Source organism: Capricornis sumatraensis, chromosome 9 (assembly GCF_032405125.1).
Source record: "Capricornis sumatraensis isolate serow.1 chromosome 9, serow.2, whole genome shotgun sequence".
Lineage (NCBI taxonomy): Eukaryota > Metazoa > Chordata > Mammalia > Artiodactyla > Bovidae > Capricornis > Capricornis sumatraensis.
The window spans coordinates 37,385,142-37,400,161 of record NC_091077.1 but is presented as its reverse complement, the minus strand read 5'-3'; the positions used below and the strand labels follow the sequence as shown (position 1 = coordinate 37,400,161).

Below are 15,020 nucleotides of genomic sequence, written 5' to 3'. Positions count from 1 at the left end.
AATTTCTTGCCCCAAGGGAAAAGGAACATACCAGGCCTGTAAAGATTTATCTTTGAGGATATTTCATGTTTCTTTTTAAATGCTGATCTTTGTAACCCAGGAAAAAACACTGTTCCCTCTACCACCCGGCCCCCACTTACAAATCTTATGTAGTGATCATTTAAAATAAAGCAGCTAGGTTCATTTTAAACAATAGTATTTAGAAATCCTTCTGTACAAATTCGAAAACTTAGCAAGCTGGGATTCTAATAGCTTCACGTAAAAAGAAAAACTTTCCAAGTGGGATATTTATTGCTCTGTGAGTGGATTTAAAATGCAGAGCTACCAGTTGCATTCTTTCGCTTCATTTGCATGTTTCTAAACAACACTTCATATGAATTTCTCTCCCTTCACCAACTCTCTCTCTCTCTTTTTTTTTTTTTTGTCTCTGTAAACAGCTAGAGACCATACAAGCACAGCTGGATTCCCTTACATGATGTTCTTGAAGACTGGTTTCTCTATCACACTTCTGCCACCTCCTTATTTTACTTTGAAGATTAACTGCCAGGTTGTGTTTTCTGAAGGATTCAGTCGCTTTCTCCTTGTAAATTATATGGCTTATTGCTTCTTAGACAAATAACAGCCGAGGAAAATCATTGTTATGAGTACTGATGTTCTAATATTCATTCTCTAGTTCTGCGTGCCAAAAGCAAGCAGTTGTTTGAGAACGTTGTTTTAAAGGAAACAAAAGTGGCTATCATGTGGTTTTTACTGCTTATTTTTGCTTTATTGCCTGACCTGTTTATTTTTTATATACTTGATGATACTTGGGTGTTTTAAGGAGGATCTGTGGATACAATATAATGTGTACCTTAGAACACAGAATGTCATTAATTACATTAATAAACATAAGACAGTAGCCACATTCAATTAAATACATTATGGCATTTTTTTCCTTTAATATAATGAGTATATTTTGAAATTTTTAAGAAAGCTAGTACTAGTTTATAAGTCAGCTCTAATGAGCATCTCTGTGTGCTTAATTTTTTTTCTCTGAGTTTAATGATTTAATAACAGTTTACGTTTTTGTGTGCTTTTCTTTGTACTGCAAATTAATAATAATTCATAGCATGGGAGACGGGTTCAGATCATGAATAAAAATAGTTGTAATGAGTGCTAAATGAATATCCTTAAATTTTTAAAACATTTTTATATTCTCTTTCTGTAAATATGTTAATTAATTTCAATCAATGAGATTTTTATGTCTTAGAATTAGTTGAACTAAAGTGCACAGTATTTTATGCTATGGCTATATATATACATATGAGTATAGTTGGCAGCAGAAAATAATCACTTCAAGTTTTTATGAATGAAAAGTCTGTACTGTATTTTTTCTGGGGAGACAGGCAGACAGCAAGGGAGGGAGGAAAGAGGGAAAACGGGAGAGAAGGAGAAAATGAGAGAAAGCGAGAACAACAGAGAGATTCAAATATGACTTCACATGAAAGAATTTGATTTCAGAAATATCCTATGGTTAAACAGAACCATTGGATTTAAATCACAGTCCTTATATGAGGTATCTGAGTAATACAAATGTTAAATGTCTCCCAAATAAATGTTCAGTATATGGAATTATGCCCTTATTTATTTATATGTGTGCTTGTATGTTGTTGCTTAGAAGGATTGGGTGTTTGGATTATTTCAGAATGTAAATATTATAGTGGCCATCCATAGTTGATTGATTTGAAAAGTTGTTAAACTTCCATCGATAGCATATCTAGAGGACACTTTTATAATGTAATAGGGTTTGTTTCCACATATAGCTCGTAGGACCTGTCATATATTTTTATGCACTGTTCTGCTGGTCCCCAGAGGAACGTACCTGACTGCTATAAACATTTTGGTAAATATTCTTTCAGACTTCTTACGTACAAATAGACATCCATCATTTCAAGCTGAATTTGTTAGTCCTGCCTGACAGTGACCATATGAATAGGTAGACATTTTCATTGGTATGATGCCGACTTAATTCCCAGTGTAGGTATCTAAGTGAAATGTGACACTTCCTAATGAAATTTTCTATTGTAGCTTAAAATAGTGGTAAATAGTTTTCTCTCCATTAGTTTAGTTCAGGAAAGTCTGACCAAAGGCATTAAAGGAAGGATGGGTCATTGGAGGTCTAATTCCAGCTAAGAACATAATTATTCTTGAAGCATATTTAATTGCAGATAATTTTACTTCTTCAGCCACTACCATTGTTATGATACACAAGTAAAAAAGAAGGTATCATTCCCAAAGATTATTGTGTGTTATTTTTTCACAGAAATAAGGTGGGTGGAGTGATAAGTGGAAACCGAAACCTTCTTTCTCAGCAGATAAACATGTTTTATGTGAATGCTTGTCATGAGGATTGAATAAAAATATAATTACTTGTTAGAAAGAAGTACTGCAAATAATATTTGCAGTTCTTTGACTAGAAAATCTGATTTTTTAAATTGGGAAACACCAAAAAATCATAAATGAGTAACCTAAAGTTAAATACTGTCATTTTTCAGAAATGGCCATTAATGACATTTTAGTAGATTTTATTGAAGGTTATTTTTTTCCTATTCATGTATCTTTCTCTACTATCATTAAGAAGTCCTTCATTTGAATGGATAATTATTATTTAATTACCCAATCTATCAGTGTTGGCCATTGAGATGATTTTAAATTTTAAAAAATACTAAAGAACTCACTGATGAAGATCATTATAAATAAACCCTAGACCACATTTTTTCATTATTTTATTATTAATACAGATTCCTAGAAGTGGGATTGTTATGCCAAAAGTATGAAGATTACTTTTATTTTTACTTTTAAAGGAATTTTATTGTAAATATAAAATTGCCTGTTTTTTAAAAAAATGTGTTAAAAAAAGGTCTCTCCCCAGGAGTACCCACCTAACTCATTGGAAACATTTAGTTTTTATCATTTCATATGTCTCATGTAAATGTAAACACACATCCCTCTTTGTATTTGTTTTTTTAATTTATATTTGTTTTAAGGCCATTTTTGCATACTGATAAATTACTTCCCCAAAGGGTATATCAGTTTATACTCATACCAACAATAAGTGAAATTCACCTGCCTCAAGCCAACTTAATCAGCCCCTTCTTCCTACTGTATGTTTCATTCTCAGCATTATTTTTAATTTAGGGGTGGGTTTTGGGAAGAGTGTGGAGTGAGAGTTGGTTGGATATTGGAGCGTCACTAATTACCTGTAATATATTATGTTGATAATTCCAGAGAGATAGAAGAGGAAAATTTCTTCTAAAATCAGGAAATGTGAAAAACAGTTGCCCAGTAGCTAAGTGAAGTCAGACATTTATTTATTTATTTCCTTCCTCAACAAATATTGTATGACTGTCTATGGTGGCAGGAACTGTGTGTACTCTAGGTACTATGCTAACAGTGATGAGCAAAACTAATACACTTCCTGGCTTCTTGAAGTATAATGTGTTAAGACAGTATAAAAACAAGCAAAATGTAATAAATTGTGAACAAGTATGGGATGAAAAATAATTGAATTCTCTTAAGAGAAAATAAAAGATAGGACCAAATTTATATGGGGCATCAAGGAAGGATTCTCAAAGGATCCTGAGTCCTGTAGGATGAGTTAGAATGAGGCCGTAGCAAAATAGACTGAAAAGCATTGTAGATAAAATGGCCAATGCAAAACCCCAGAGACTGGAAGAGGCTCAGCACATTCCAGGAACCAAAGATCAGTGTGGTTGGAGTGTCATGACAAGTGAATAGTAGAGTGGTTTTCATTAGAGAGGCAGCCTATCACAGTTCAGTTCAGTTCAGTTGCTCAGTTGTGTCTGACTCTTTGCGACCCCATGAACTGCAGCATGCCAGGCCTCCCTGTCCATCACCAGCTCCTGGAGTCCACCCAAACCCGTGTCCATTGAGTCGGTGTTGCCATCCAACCATCTCGTTTTCTGTCGTCCCCTTCTCCTCCTGCCCTCAATCTTTCCTAGCATCAGGGTCTTTTCCAATGAGTCAGTTCTTCTTATCAGGTGACCAAAGTACTGGGGTTTCAGCTTCAACATCAGTCTTTCCAATGAACACCCAGGACTGATTTCCTTTAGGATGGACTGGTTGGATCTCCTTGCAGTCCAAGGGACTCTAAAAGAGTCTTTTCCAACACCACAGTTCAAAAGCATCAGTTCTTCTGTGCTCACCTTTCTTTATAGTCCGACTCTCATGTCCGTACATGACCACTGGAAAAACCATAGCTTTGACTAGACGACCTTTGTTGGCAAAGTAATGTCTCTGCTTTTCAATATGCTGTCTAGGTTGGTCATAACTTTCCTTCCAAGGAGCAAGCGTCTTTTAATTCCATGGCTGCAATCGCCATCTGCAGTGATTTTGGAGCCCAAAAAATGAAGTCTGACATTGTTTCCACTGCTGCCACCTAATGTCTTACACAGGTATCCCCAGGGTACTGCCTTCTGCAGGCTGCCATCATCTTTGCCCTGATTACCCTGCTTTCTCCAGCCTCACTTCAGTCCAGCCTCCACACAGAGCTAATATTCTTATTACTGGAGTATAATTGCTTTCCAATGTTGTGCTAGTTTCTGCTGTACAACAAAGTGAACCAGTTATACATATACATATATCCACTCCCTCTTGAACCTCCCTCCTGCCCCTGCTCCAACCCCGTCGCATGCCTCTGGGTCATCACAGAGCACCAAGCTGAGCCCCCTGTGGCATACAGCAGCTTCCCACTAGCTATCTGTTGTACACAGACACTGTGTATGTACAGCATATATGTCAGCGCAGCTCTCTCAGTTCAGTTCACTCTCCCCGTCCCCCTTGTGTACACATGTCTGTTCTCTGCGTCTGTGTCTCTAGTCCTACTCTGCAAATAGGTTCATCGGTGCCATTCTTCCAGATTCCATATATATGCATTAATATATGATATATGTTTTTCTCTTTCTGGCTCATTTCACTTTGTATGACACTCTGGTCCATCCGTATCGCTACAAACATTAACCATGTTAATTTACACTACCTCCCTGCATTAAAACTTCAAAGACTTCCCATTAAACTTCCAAGTAAAATTTGAAGGTTCAGAACCTCAGGACAGACTAAGAGTCATATACTAGTTTTATTGCCTTTTGTGCTACTTAATTTTCTTAAGCTCAGTTTCCTAATCTTTGTGATGGGAATAATAATAATCTAAATTACATGGAATTATTATGAAGATTAAATGACATATTTCAAATTAAACATTTAGCATAATTCCTGATTTACAATAATCATATAAGTGTTCGCTGTCATTTTCATAATCACTAAGAAAATGACTAGGCTTGCTGTTGAAATTATTCCATGTAAAGTGTGAATTAAACCTGGAGAAAGCTTCCTATGAAGGCCCTTCACTTTGTAGTTAATTAGTGTTCTAGTAACAGCTCTATCCTATGATAACTAGATTTGAGCATATTGCCTATCTATCCCATTCTTAATTTTTTTTAATAACAAGGTAATAGGTGTGTTATGAGATAGTACCATCTTTCTACATAGCTCTCCTAGCTCTGAGGATTCTTCCTCTCTAACTCTATTCGATGAATTCTTACCTCTTCTCACCTTAAACAATGGCTTCTACAACTTATTTATTATACCAGGTGTCTGTAAACTATGCCCTGTGGGCCTAATCCCCACCACTTGCTTCTGTAAAGTTTTATTGGAACACAGCTCTGGTGGACAAACTCTCAGTCATCCTTGTCTTTTGATATTTGTACCTAGGTCAAATCCTGTCCCCTTGAGTGTGGGCAGCACCTGTTAACTTGCTTCTAGCCGATAAAATATGACAAAGGTAATGGGATGTCACTCCTGTGACTGTTACATTGCATAAAATTCTGTCATGATACCAAACTCATTTAGAGACTTTCTCCCTTCTTGACTTTGAAGAAACCAGCTGCCATATTGTAAGAGGGGCTCTGGACAGAACCACGTGGCAAGGAACTACAGGTGACCTCTAGGTGCTGAGGGCAGCCAGCAGCCACCAGGAAGCTGAGGCCCTAAGCCCTCAGTCTTGCGGTCACAAGGAAATAAATCCTTCAACAACTGGAGTGGGTTGGAAGTAGATTCTTTGCCAGTCAAGCCTCCAGATGAGAGCATACTCCAGTTGACTGTGATTGCAGCCTTGTGAGAGCCTGCATGAAGGACCCTGACTCTGGACCTGATCCGTGATAACTGTGAGATAATAAATGCATGTCAATTTAAACTTCTAATGTTATAGTAATTTTTTAAGTTGTAATAGATGACTAAAACTAGTCATGTTCTTTTATTTACATACAGTCATACAGTCCATGACTGCTTTTGCAATACAATGGTAGAGTTAAGTAGTTGCAACAGAGAGCATGTACCCAGGAAGCCTATAATATTTACTTGCTGTTTAGGTGCTAACTTGTGTCCAACTTTTTTTGCGACTCCATGAACTACAGCCCACCAGGCTCCTCTGCCCATGGAATTTCCCAGGCAAGAATACTGGAGTAGGTTGCCATTTTCTTCTCCAAAGGATCTTCCCGACCCAGAGATCGAATCCACATCTCCTGCTTGGCAGGTGGATTCTTTACCACTGACCACCTGGGAAGCCCATACTATTTATTACCTGGCTCTTTACACTGAAACAGTTACAGAGCCATTTCTTATATACCACACATCTTTAAAGCATCCCTAGAGGAATATTGCAGTTGGTAGGTACATAAATTCGTAAGACAGATATGATATCTATTTCTGTAGCATCACTTTTATTTTCATTTTTGCCAGCCACATGGCCATCCAGTTAGACACTGTGGTTTTTCACGCTCCGTATCTACTGCAGCCATATAACTAGGTCTCACCAATGAAAGTGAGTGGAAATTATATTCATCTTCACTTTTCTTTGCCCATTCTGACTAAAACATAGATTTGATGGGAGAAGGGAATGGCAACACACTCCAGTATTCTTGCCTGGAGAATTCCATGGACCAAAGAGCCTGATGGGCTACAGTCCATAGGATCTCAAAGAGTTGGACATGACTTAGTGACTATCACACACAAGGTTTTAACTGAGAAGATAAGGATGATGCCTTAAGGGATAGAGAGCAACAAGATGGAAGGAGGCTGGTCCCTAAATGTGCTTATGGAGCAGTACTGCTAATATGCCCTTGACGAGCTTTTGCCTCCAGACCCTTATATGAGAGATAAGCATTTTGTTTAACAACTGTATTTGGTATCATTTTAGTACAGCATCTTAGCTGGTAGCTTAAATGGGGGTACCATGATTTTAATTAGCCAGTGATTTAGAGCATGTATATTTTTAAAGAGAGATGAATATTTTACAGCATATAATTGGAAATGCTCTTCCCAGATGGCACAGTGGTAAAGAATCTGCCTGCCAATGCAGGAAACACAGGAGACCGTGGGTTCAACCCCTGGGTCGGGGAGATCCCCTGGAGAAAGAAATGGAAACCCATTCCAGTATTGTTGCCTGGGAAATCCCATGGACAGAGAAGCCTGGTGGACTATAGTTCATGGGGTCATAAAAGAGTCGGACACAGCTTAGCAACTAAACAAGAACAATCTAGTTGGAAGTACATATAAAAGTTACAGAGAAAATGGGAAATTTCCAAGAAAAGTTTGTGCTCAGAGCCTGCAACTTCAGGCTAAGCTCTTAGGACTACTGGAGGATATATGAACCCCTCCCTAGTGTGGTTACTTGGAAAGTTTAAGAAACCATAGGTATATGTTCTAAATTTCCTCCAACATTTTACATAATCTGTTTTCCACTGTTGAAGAAGAGGGCCAGGACAGTTCTGACTTGTTCAGGCTCATGAGTCAGAAACTGCTCAGGAATTAGAATTTAAGTTTCAAATAAGTCAATTTTGCTTCCCTAAAACTTTGATTTTTGTCATCATCATGCAAATAGTTCTACTCAATACACCAGCCTCATTTAATGCTAATATTAGGAGCACATTAATTTGAGGGACTTTATAGTAAAGCTTAATGGCATTTATAATTTTGGAGAATTTCAAAGCTTTTTCATTGCTTCCTTCCCTCTCCCTCCCCACTACCCCTGTCAAACACTCTAGAATCTTATCAAAGGTCTTTTGCTTTTGTCTGAAGTGTAATAAGGTTGTACTAGCTGACTCAAGACCTGTGATCCAAATCCAAGTGCTGACAGTTTTCATTGTTTGCTTTCTTTGTTTTATTTGAAATAGAAAGTTATTAGTTTTCATTTCAAAAGAAGTGTCTGCAAAGACAAGAAAGTTGAAGCAGGTCCAGGCTGTGTATCTGTAAGGAAGAGGAGGTTACAGGATTAGAGAGACTGTTTTAATCTCCAAAGCTGGAAAAATAATGAATAGATAATAATGTTCCCTTAGTAAAACTAGAGTTCAGTCAGTTTTAGCATCTTTTAATGAGTATGAGAATCTCATTCTATAAATGACTTGGATTTAAAAAATTTTTTTCTTCAAAGGAATCTAGGTAAAGGAAAGAAGGGGAAAGCATTTAACAGTAAATTTAATAGCTGAATTTATTTCTGAAGTTTTGAATAATATAATACATCCTTCCTGAATTGTTTAAGGAAAAGTCAGTGATACGGTTTTTCTCATCTTTAATGTAGATTTGCTGGGAAGTGTGGAGCTCAGTGATATCTCAAGGTTGTTTCCCGTGTCTTTTTGCTTCTAGAATAACCAGATTTTCTTGATACTCTTTCTAACCCACAGTTCAGATTCTTCCTACAGGTTCAACCAGGCAACGTATGAACAAAGCAAGAGGCTGTCCCCAGAAACAGGCTGCTGTAGCACTTCAACTTTGGAAGGTTCAGCGTTTCTTCTCCTTGAGGAATGCTGTTATGCTCTGGCAGCAGAGCACAGTAATTTTCCAAACGATCAGATAAAGTAGTGACTCATGCATCCCAGACCATGAGCTCTGCTTTGCACTCCAGCCTCTCTATTATGTGCTGAAGTAAGTAGTCCTGTGAACATCAGGGTATTGAAGACATTGGCTGAACGAACTAATGGGGTGCACTAATAGTTTTTCTCCCTCTGCCTCTCTTATTTGCACTGTGCTATCTGAATTCTTAAAAACAAACAAAACCATCATAAACCTCAGATTTACACAAGTAGGTTTCAAATGGCCTTAGCCAAATATATTGATAATCTGCTTAGGGAGTAGCCACTTCTCTTCTGGGGAGGGTTGCCTAAAGTCACTGATCCTTTCCTTCACCACACAGGAAATATATGAAGAGGATAAAAGCCTGATAACCTGCTAGAGACCCAGATTTCTCCTGTCCAGAATGCTGGAGCAAGTTCTCCCACTGCTGGGAGGAGATTTATGGTGGTCATGAAGTTGACTTAGACATACTTCTGCTACTGTTGCTACAAAGTCTGAAAAACAATTATGTTCCTATGAAATTCAGAGGTGATTTATGTGACAGGGTCAAATGGCGTGCTCCAGAAAGACATCGGCAACATTCTGACATTGAGAGGTATAGATTTTGTGAGCTCATTACTCAGATGTCAGTTTTCTATTGAAAAAGTTGTCTTGATTAAAGTTACATATAAACACCCTGTTTACAAAGAAGCTTTCCCCACTGATCTGGGAAGTTCAGTGACAAAGTTTTAGAAAGACATCTCCCCTTACACAACACAGATTGTCCAGCTTGTATATGTGTGATCACTTAGAGCAGAAGTCTGAAAAAGTTCGCATAGATAATGCAGAAGGCAAGCAAGTTGCAGTAGAAAGCTGTTCAGTAACACTTCAGTTAAAATTTTCCCTTTGTTTCCAAGACCATGTGTTTAGATGTAGAATCGCAGTGTGAGGGATCCGTTTCTTCTTAACAGAGTCATGATTTATAGTGTCTGATTTTTCTACCTCATGGCAGAAAGGACTCTCTGTGTCAGAGTGTCGGTGTTCCTTACTGCAGAGTATGTCCTGTACTTGGGTGACCTGAAAGAACTAGAATGGTGATACATCATCAGCCGGTTGGGTGCACCCACTTTCTGGACTTCAAAATCACCCAACACAGGCAGTCCCTACTCAGCAGGCTTGAGGGCCTCTGGGAGTGGCCCCCTCTGTCAGATGTGCTATTAACCTCCCTTGTATGTTTGCAATGCAGGGGGCACAGGAGATGTAGGTTCAGTCCCTGAGTTGGGAAGATCCCCTGGAGGAGGATATGGCAACCCACTGCAGTATTCTTGCCTGGAGAATCCCATGGACAGAAGAGCCTGGCAGGCTAAAGCCCATTGGGGTCGCAAAAATGCTGGACGCGACTGAGTGACTGAGTACATGTTTGGGTCAGCGGTCTTATAAAGTTCTTCTGGACTGACTTAGATGAATTGGTAGGTGCCCTGAGCTGAGGTCAGCAGGGTGTGACCACCGTCTGTAGGGTTATTTCTCCAGGCACTCAGGAAGAAATTGCTCACATGTTCTGATGTTATAGTGCCATGGTTCTTCTCTACTGGCTTCTGAGAACCTCTCTTCCTGTCTCAGTTTCCTGGATTATTTTCCTTGAGTTAATGCCATTTCCATAAATGCATTTGGATCCCTTTTCTTTGGGCTTTACATTCAGTTAAATTTGTAATCATTTTGGTCTCAAAAACATTTTTATTATTTCTTAGAATTAGCTTTGTAGTCTATGCTGGGGGATCTAGGGTTACAAAAGTACCTACTTGAAAAGGTGGGACCTCAAAAAGTCAAGTTTTCTTTCCATAGAATCATATTTTTTGAGAAGTAAAAAATCCTCCTATAATTAAGTGATTATTCCTTATTTCATCACCTTTCTGACTGAATTACGTGTATTTTCAGTTCAGTTTAGTTCAGTTGCTCAGTCGTGTCCAACTCTTTGCGACCCCATGAACGCCAGGCCTCCCTGTCCATCACCAACTCCCAGAGTCCACCCAAACCCATGTCCATTGAGTCCGTGATGCCATCCAACCATCTCATCCTCTGTCATCTTCTCCTCCTACCCTCAATCTTTCTCAGCATCAGGGTCTTTTCCAATGAATCAATTCTTCACATCAGGTGGCCAAAGTATTAGAGTTTCAGCTTCAACATCAGTCCTTCCAGTGAACACCCAGGACTGATTTCCTTTAGGATGGACTGGTTGGATCTCCTTGCAGTCCAAAGGACTCTAAAAGAGTCTTCTCCAACACCGCAGTTCAAAAGCATCAATTCTTCGGCGCTTAGCTTTCTTTACAGTCCAACTCTCACATCCATACGTGACCACTGGGAAAACCATAGCCTTGACTAGACGGACCTTTGTTGGCAAAGTAATGTCTCTGCTTTTTAATATGCTATCTAGGTTGGTCATAACTTTCCTTCCAAGGAGTAAGCGTCTTTTAATTTCATGGCTGCAATCACCATCTGCAGTGATTTTGGAGCCCAGAAAAATAAAGTCTGACACTGTTTCCACTGTTTCCCCATCTATTTGCCAGGAAGTGATGGGATTGGATACCATGATCTTCATCTTTTGAATGCTGAGTTTTAAGCCAACTTTTTTACTTTCCTCTTTCTCTTTCATCAAGAGGCTCTTTAGTTCTTCTTCACTTTCTGCCATAAGGTTGGTGTCATCTGCATATCTGAGGTTACTCATATTTCTCCTGGCAATCTTGATTCCAGTTTGTGCTTCCTCCAGCCCAGTGTTTCTCATGATGTACTCTGCATATAAGTTAAATAAGCAGGGTGACAATATACAGCCTTGATGTACTCCTTTTCCTATTTGGAACCAGTCTGCTGTTCCATGTCCAGTTCTAACTGTTGCTTCCTGACCTGCATTAGGCTTTCCTAAAGAAGCCACCTCTATTTCATAAGCTTCTCTGTATAGGTTTTCAAATAGCACATGTTTGTGGGTAGAGAGTGAATGTTTTATAGGGAAAGGAATGTTTCTCTAACTACTTTGCTATTGTCTCCCTTTCTAGCTCCCCCACAGCCTTTAAGAGTGAAGGATTTGCCATTCTGTTTGGTCAACTGTAAAATCTGGCTGATGTTTACGGATGGGCAGGGTGCTATTAAAAGCCCATGTTTGTGCAGTGGTAGTCCTCTCTTGCACTTCCTGCTTTCATTCTCTGTGTTGGACTTGCCGGCAGCACCTGGGAAAGAAGGCCTAGCCTTTCCTTCTTTGCCTCAACAAAGCATCATTGCTGTAGTTTTGTGCTATATAGTGGGCAGGGACTAGTGATTGTCCAGAATTTGAGCTGAAGCTGAGGTTTGGGGGGGAGGTGGGGAGGGTTCTTGAGTGAACCGTGTACTCTAACCCAGTCTGAACAAGCTCTGAAAGGTAATACTAAAGTGTCTCTTTGTCATTTGCTATCAGTCTTTGTGTGTGTGTGCTGTTAAATGCAATCACAATTTCTCCTCTGTCCCTTATAACTCTTCTTAGCAAATGTCTTATTTTTCAGTGGTAAACATATGTAGTGACCTATGGACCAAAATATGAAAGGCATCGTCCATACCTTAACTCTCAGGTAGGCTTTGAGTGAGAGAAGACTTTAAAGTCAATAGCTGACTCCCTCTGAAGAACACCAGCTTGACGTTACTAATAAAATATCTGTGTCTCTGAAAACGGGAGAGATTGCTAAGTCAGTTTCAAAGGCCACAATAGAACAGTGAAACCAGTTCACTGGAGGATGGAAATTGACCTCAACACTCACGACTTCCTCTGTGTTTCTAAAGACTTCAACCTCAGACTCTCCCTGCAACTCCCTAGGAAGCTAAAGAGGTATGGAATGTACCTTTGATAGCCTGATGTGATTTTGTCTTTTGACCATTTGCTGAATTTGTGGAGGGAAAAGGAGCAATCAAAAACTGGGCTCCTCTCTTTCCAGACTAAGGTATGACAAAGCAACACAGCTAAGTAGGAAACTGAGAAGAGGATACGATGAGATGTTAATTGACTGATCAAGTTACCCTATGTGCTCCAGTAACAGATGTCCAAGCCACTTCAGAGCTACCTTTTCTTAATGTGTTTAGTTGTGGGGTTGATGCACATCATATGAAACCCACGGGATTTGCCTCAGGTGAGGGAATGACTGAATTAAAGACTTACTCCATGTATTAGTTTCACCCTGAAGTATCTAACCCATACCAGTGTGTGTCAAAAGCAGCTCAAACCGATTTTGCAACACCGAGTGGTTTCTGCCTCAAGCAATTAACCATTGACGTGCCCACATCTGTGAAAGTGTCGACTGGCTGAACGTCATCCACAAAATGTCTTACAGGCAGAACAACAACAACAAAAATTTCTCATTAGTGACGTTTAACGTTAAAGAGCATGCAACATTTCAGTTCCTTTGTAGGGGACTCTGAAATGTCCCAGGATATGTTCAGAATAATTAAACTTGCTTGCTTTTTCTTCCTCTTCAGGACTGCCATTGTAGGGAGGAGAGGCAGATGGCAGGAAGTTGTCTCCAGACCAGTCAGCATGTCCTCAGTTTTCGTCCCCTCCAGCTGTTCCCAGCTTGTTCCCAGCTTCCTCCCCATGTGAACCCGCAGCAGTCTTAGGATCGGCGGTGGGGGCCACAGACCACCAGGAGCGGACCCTTTATGCAGAGACTCTTCAGACCTCAGACAGCAGTGCCTGTGGTGTCCAGACAGCTCTGGTCTGTGCTGCTGTGAGGTTTCTGCTGCAAAAGTACAATAAATAAATGAGTAAATTAGCAATTGCTATGCATATATGCCCAATTTCTTCATTTATTTATGTTTTTAAGGAAGTAATGGAGAAAGGAATGTGCAATGGCTTGTGTGCATATGTGCATTTAAAGATGTTATATATTTAATGAAAAATGGCTTTTGGTGGCCCTATGGTTATCATATTCAAGTAGGATTCTGACAAGACCTTAGCTGGGCAACTTTGCCTATTTATTCATTCATTCATTTATGTCTTTAGTTATCCACCATCTATTTAATAGGCCAGCAAGTGAGATCTTTCTAGAAGCTCCTTGAGCTGATACTGCCGAAAAGGCATTGCCCCAGGACCTCAGGAAGAGGCTGATCAGGGAGGGGGCAAAGAGGATTTCCCTACTGACTGCTCCAGCAGCTTTCTGACAATAGGAAGAAAGATGGGGAAATATCAGTGGGGGCCACTCTGAGGAGCTGAGGTTGGTCCTTGCTTGGTCAGACACAGCTTTACCTTCAGCTTCAGTTCCTCACTTAATGTGATTGTCAGTAAGTAAAAGGGTATAATTCTGGTAACTCCTTACTTTGTGCCAATTCAAAAGAAACAAGACAGGGTCTCATCTCTTTGGCCTTAATACCAGGGGAATATGGCTCCTTGGTGGGACAACACATGAAATGCTGAATACAGTTAACAGCCATGCCCATTGGAAATGTGCAGCGCTTTACAGCTGACAAAGTCCTTCATACCCCTCATCTTATTCGATCCTCACAGTATTCTTATTTAGTCAGTTGGACAAGTAGTATTTCCACTTTATAGATGAATAAACTGAAACTGAGATACCTAAGTCACTAGTCCAAGATTGTACGTTGTGCTCAGAGTTCTGACACCTGGTTTGGGGTTCTTTTGATACCAATTTTTGCCTCTCACCACCAAATGTCCCCTTCAGTACCTGCTCTGCAATAATGGTTGGAATCCCTCTTAAGTTCTCCTTTCCTGTGAGTACTGTGTTCAGCTTTCTCCGTGAAGGGCTCTAGAGGGACTGGGTGGGAAGAAAAGGCTTCTGCAGGTTCCACCAGCTGACCCGCTGGTCACCAGTGTGGGTGTGAGGGTCTCTGGAGGTCTGTGCTCTGCCCCAGTCAGGGCTGCAGAGCACACAATCCTTCAGCCACCTGCAGCCCTAGCCTAACCTGGTGAACACTCCTGTGGCTCTCCCAGCAAAATACTGCATCCCTAAGCTTCTGGCCCACAGCATCACCTCCAGCTCCTCTGCATGCCCGCTCACCTGTCCCCTGGCAATGATTCACCCAAGGCCCCCTGCCCCTTACGTTTGCCCTCCTGACATTGCGTGTCCCAAGCCTCCTGCAAACAATGGTGTTCATTCTGCAGCTGTACA

At 40.1% G+C, this 15,020-nt stretch overlaps 1 protein-coding gene across 2 annotated transcripts in view; it reads left to right on the top strand.

Annotated features, from left to right (window-relative positions):
• COMMD10 (COMM domain containing 10) overlaps positions 1–13,477 on the top strand; it is a 190,930-nt gene extending 177,453 nt beyond the window's left edge. The window contains exons 7-8 of one of the 2 annotated variants that reach the window (XR_011145385.1): positions 438–547; positions 13,375–13,477. Coding sequence is in view for 1 of the 2 variants with exons in the window: in XM_068980626.1 (XP_068836727.1) it covers positions 438–476 (39 nt within the window). In the remaining variant the exon portion in view is untranslated. Of the gene's footprint in view, positions 1–437; positions 1,569–13,374 lie in introns of those variants that run through there. The other variant, XM_068980626.1, reaches the window with a different exon arrangement.
• The last annotated feature ends 1,543 nt before the right edge of the window (positions 13,478–15,020 follow it).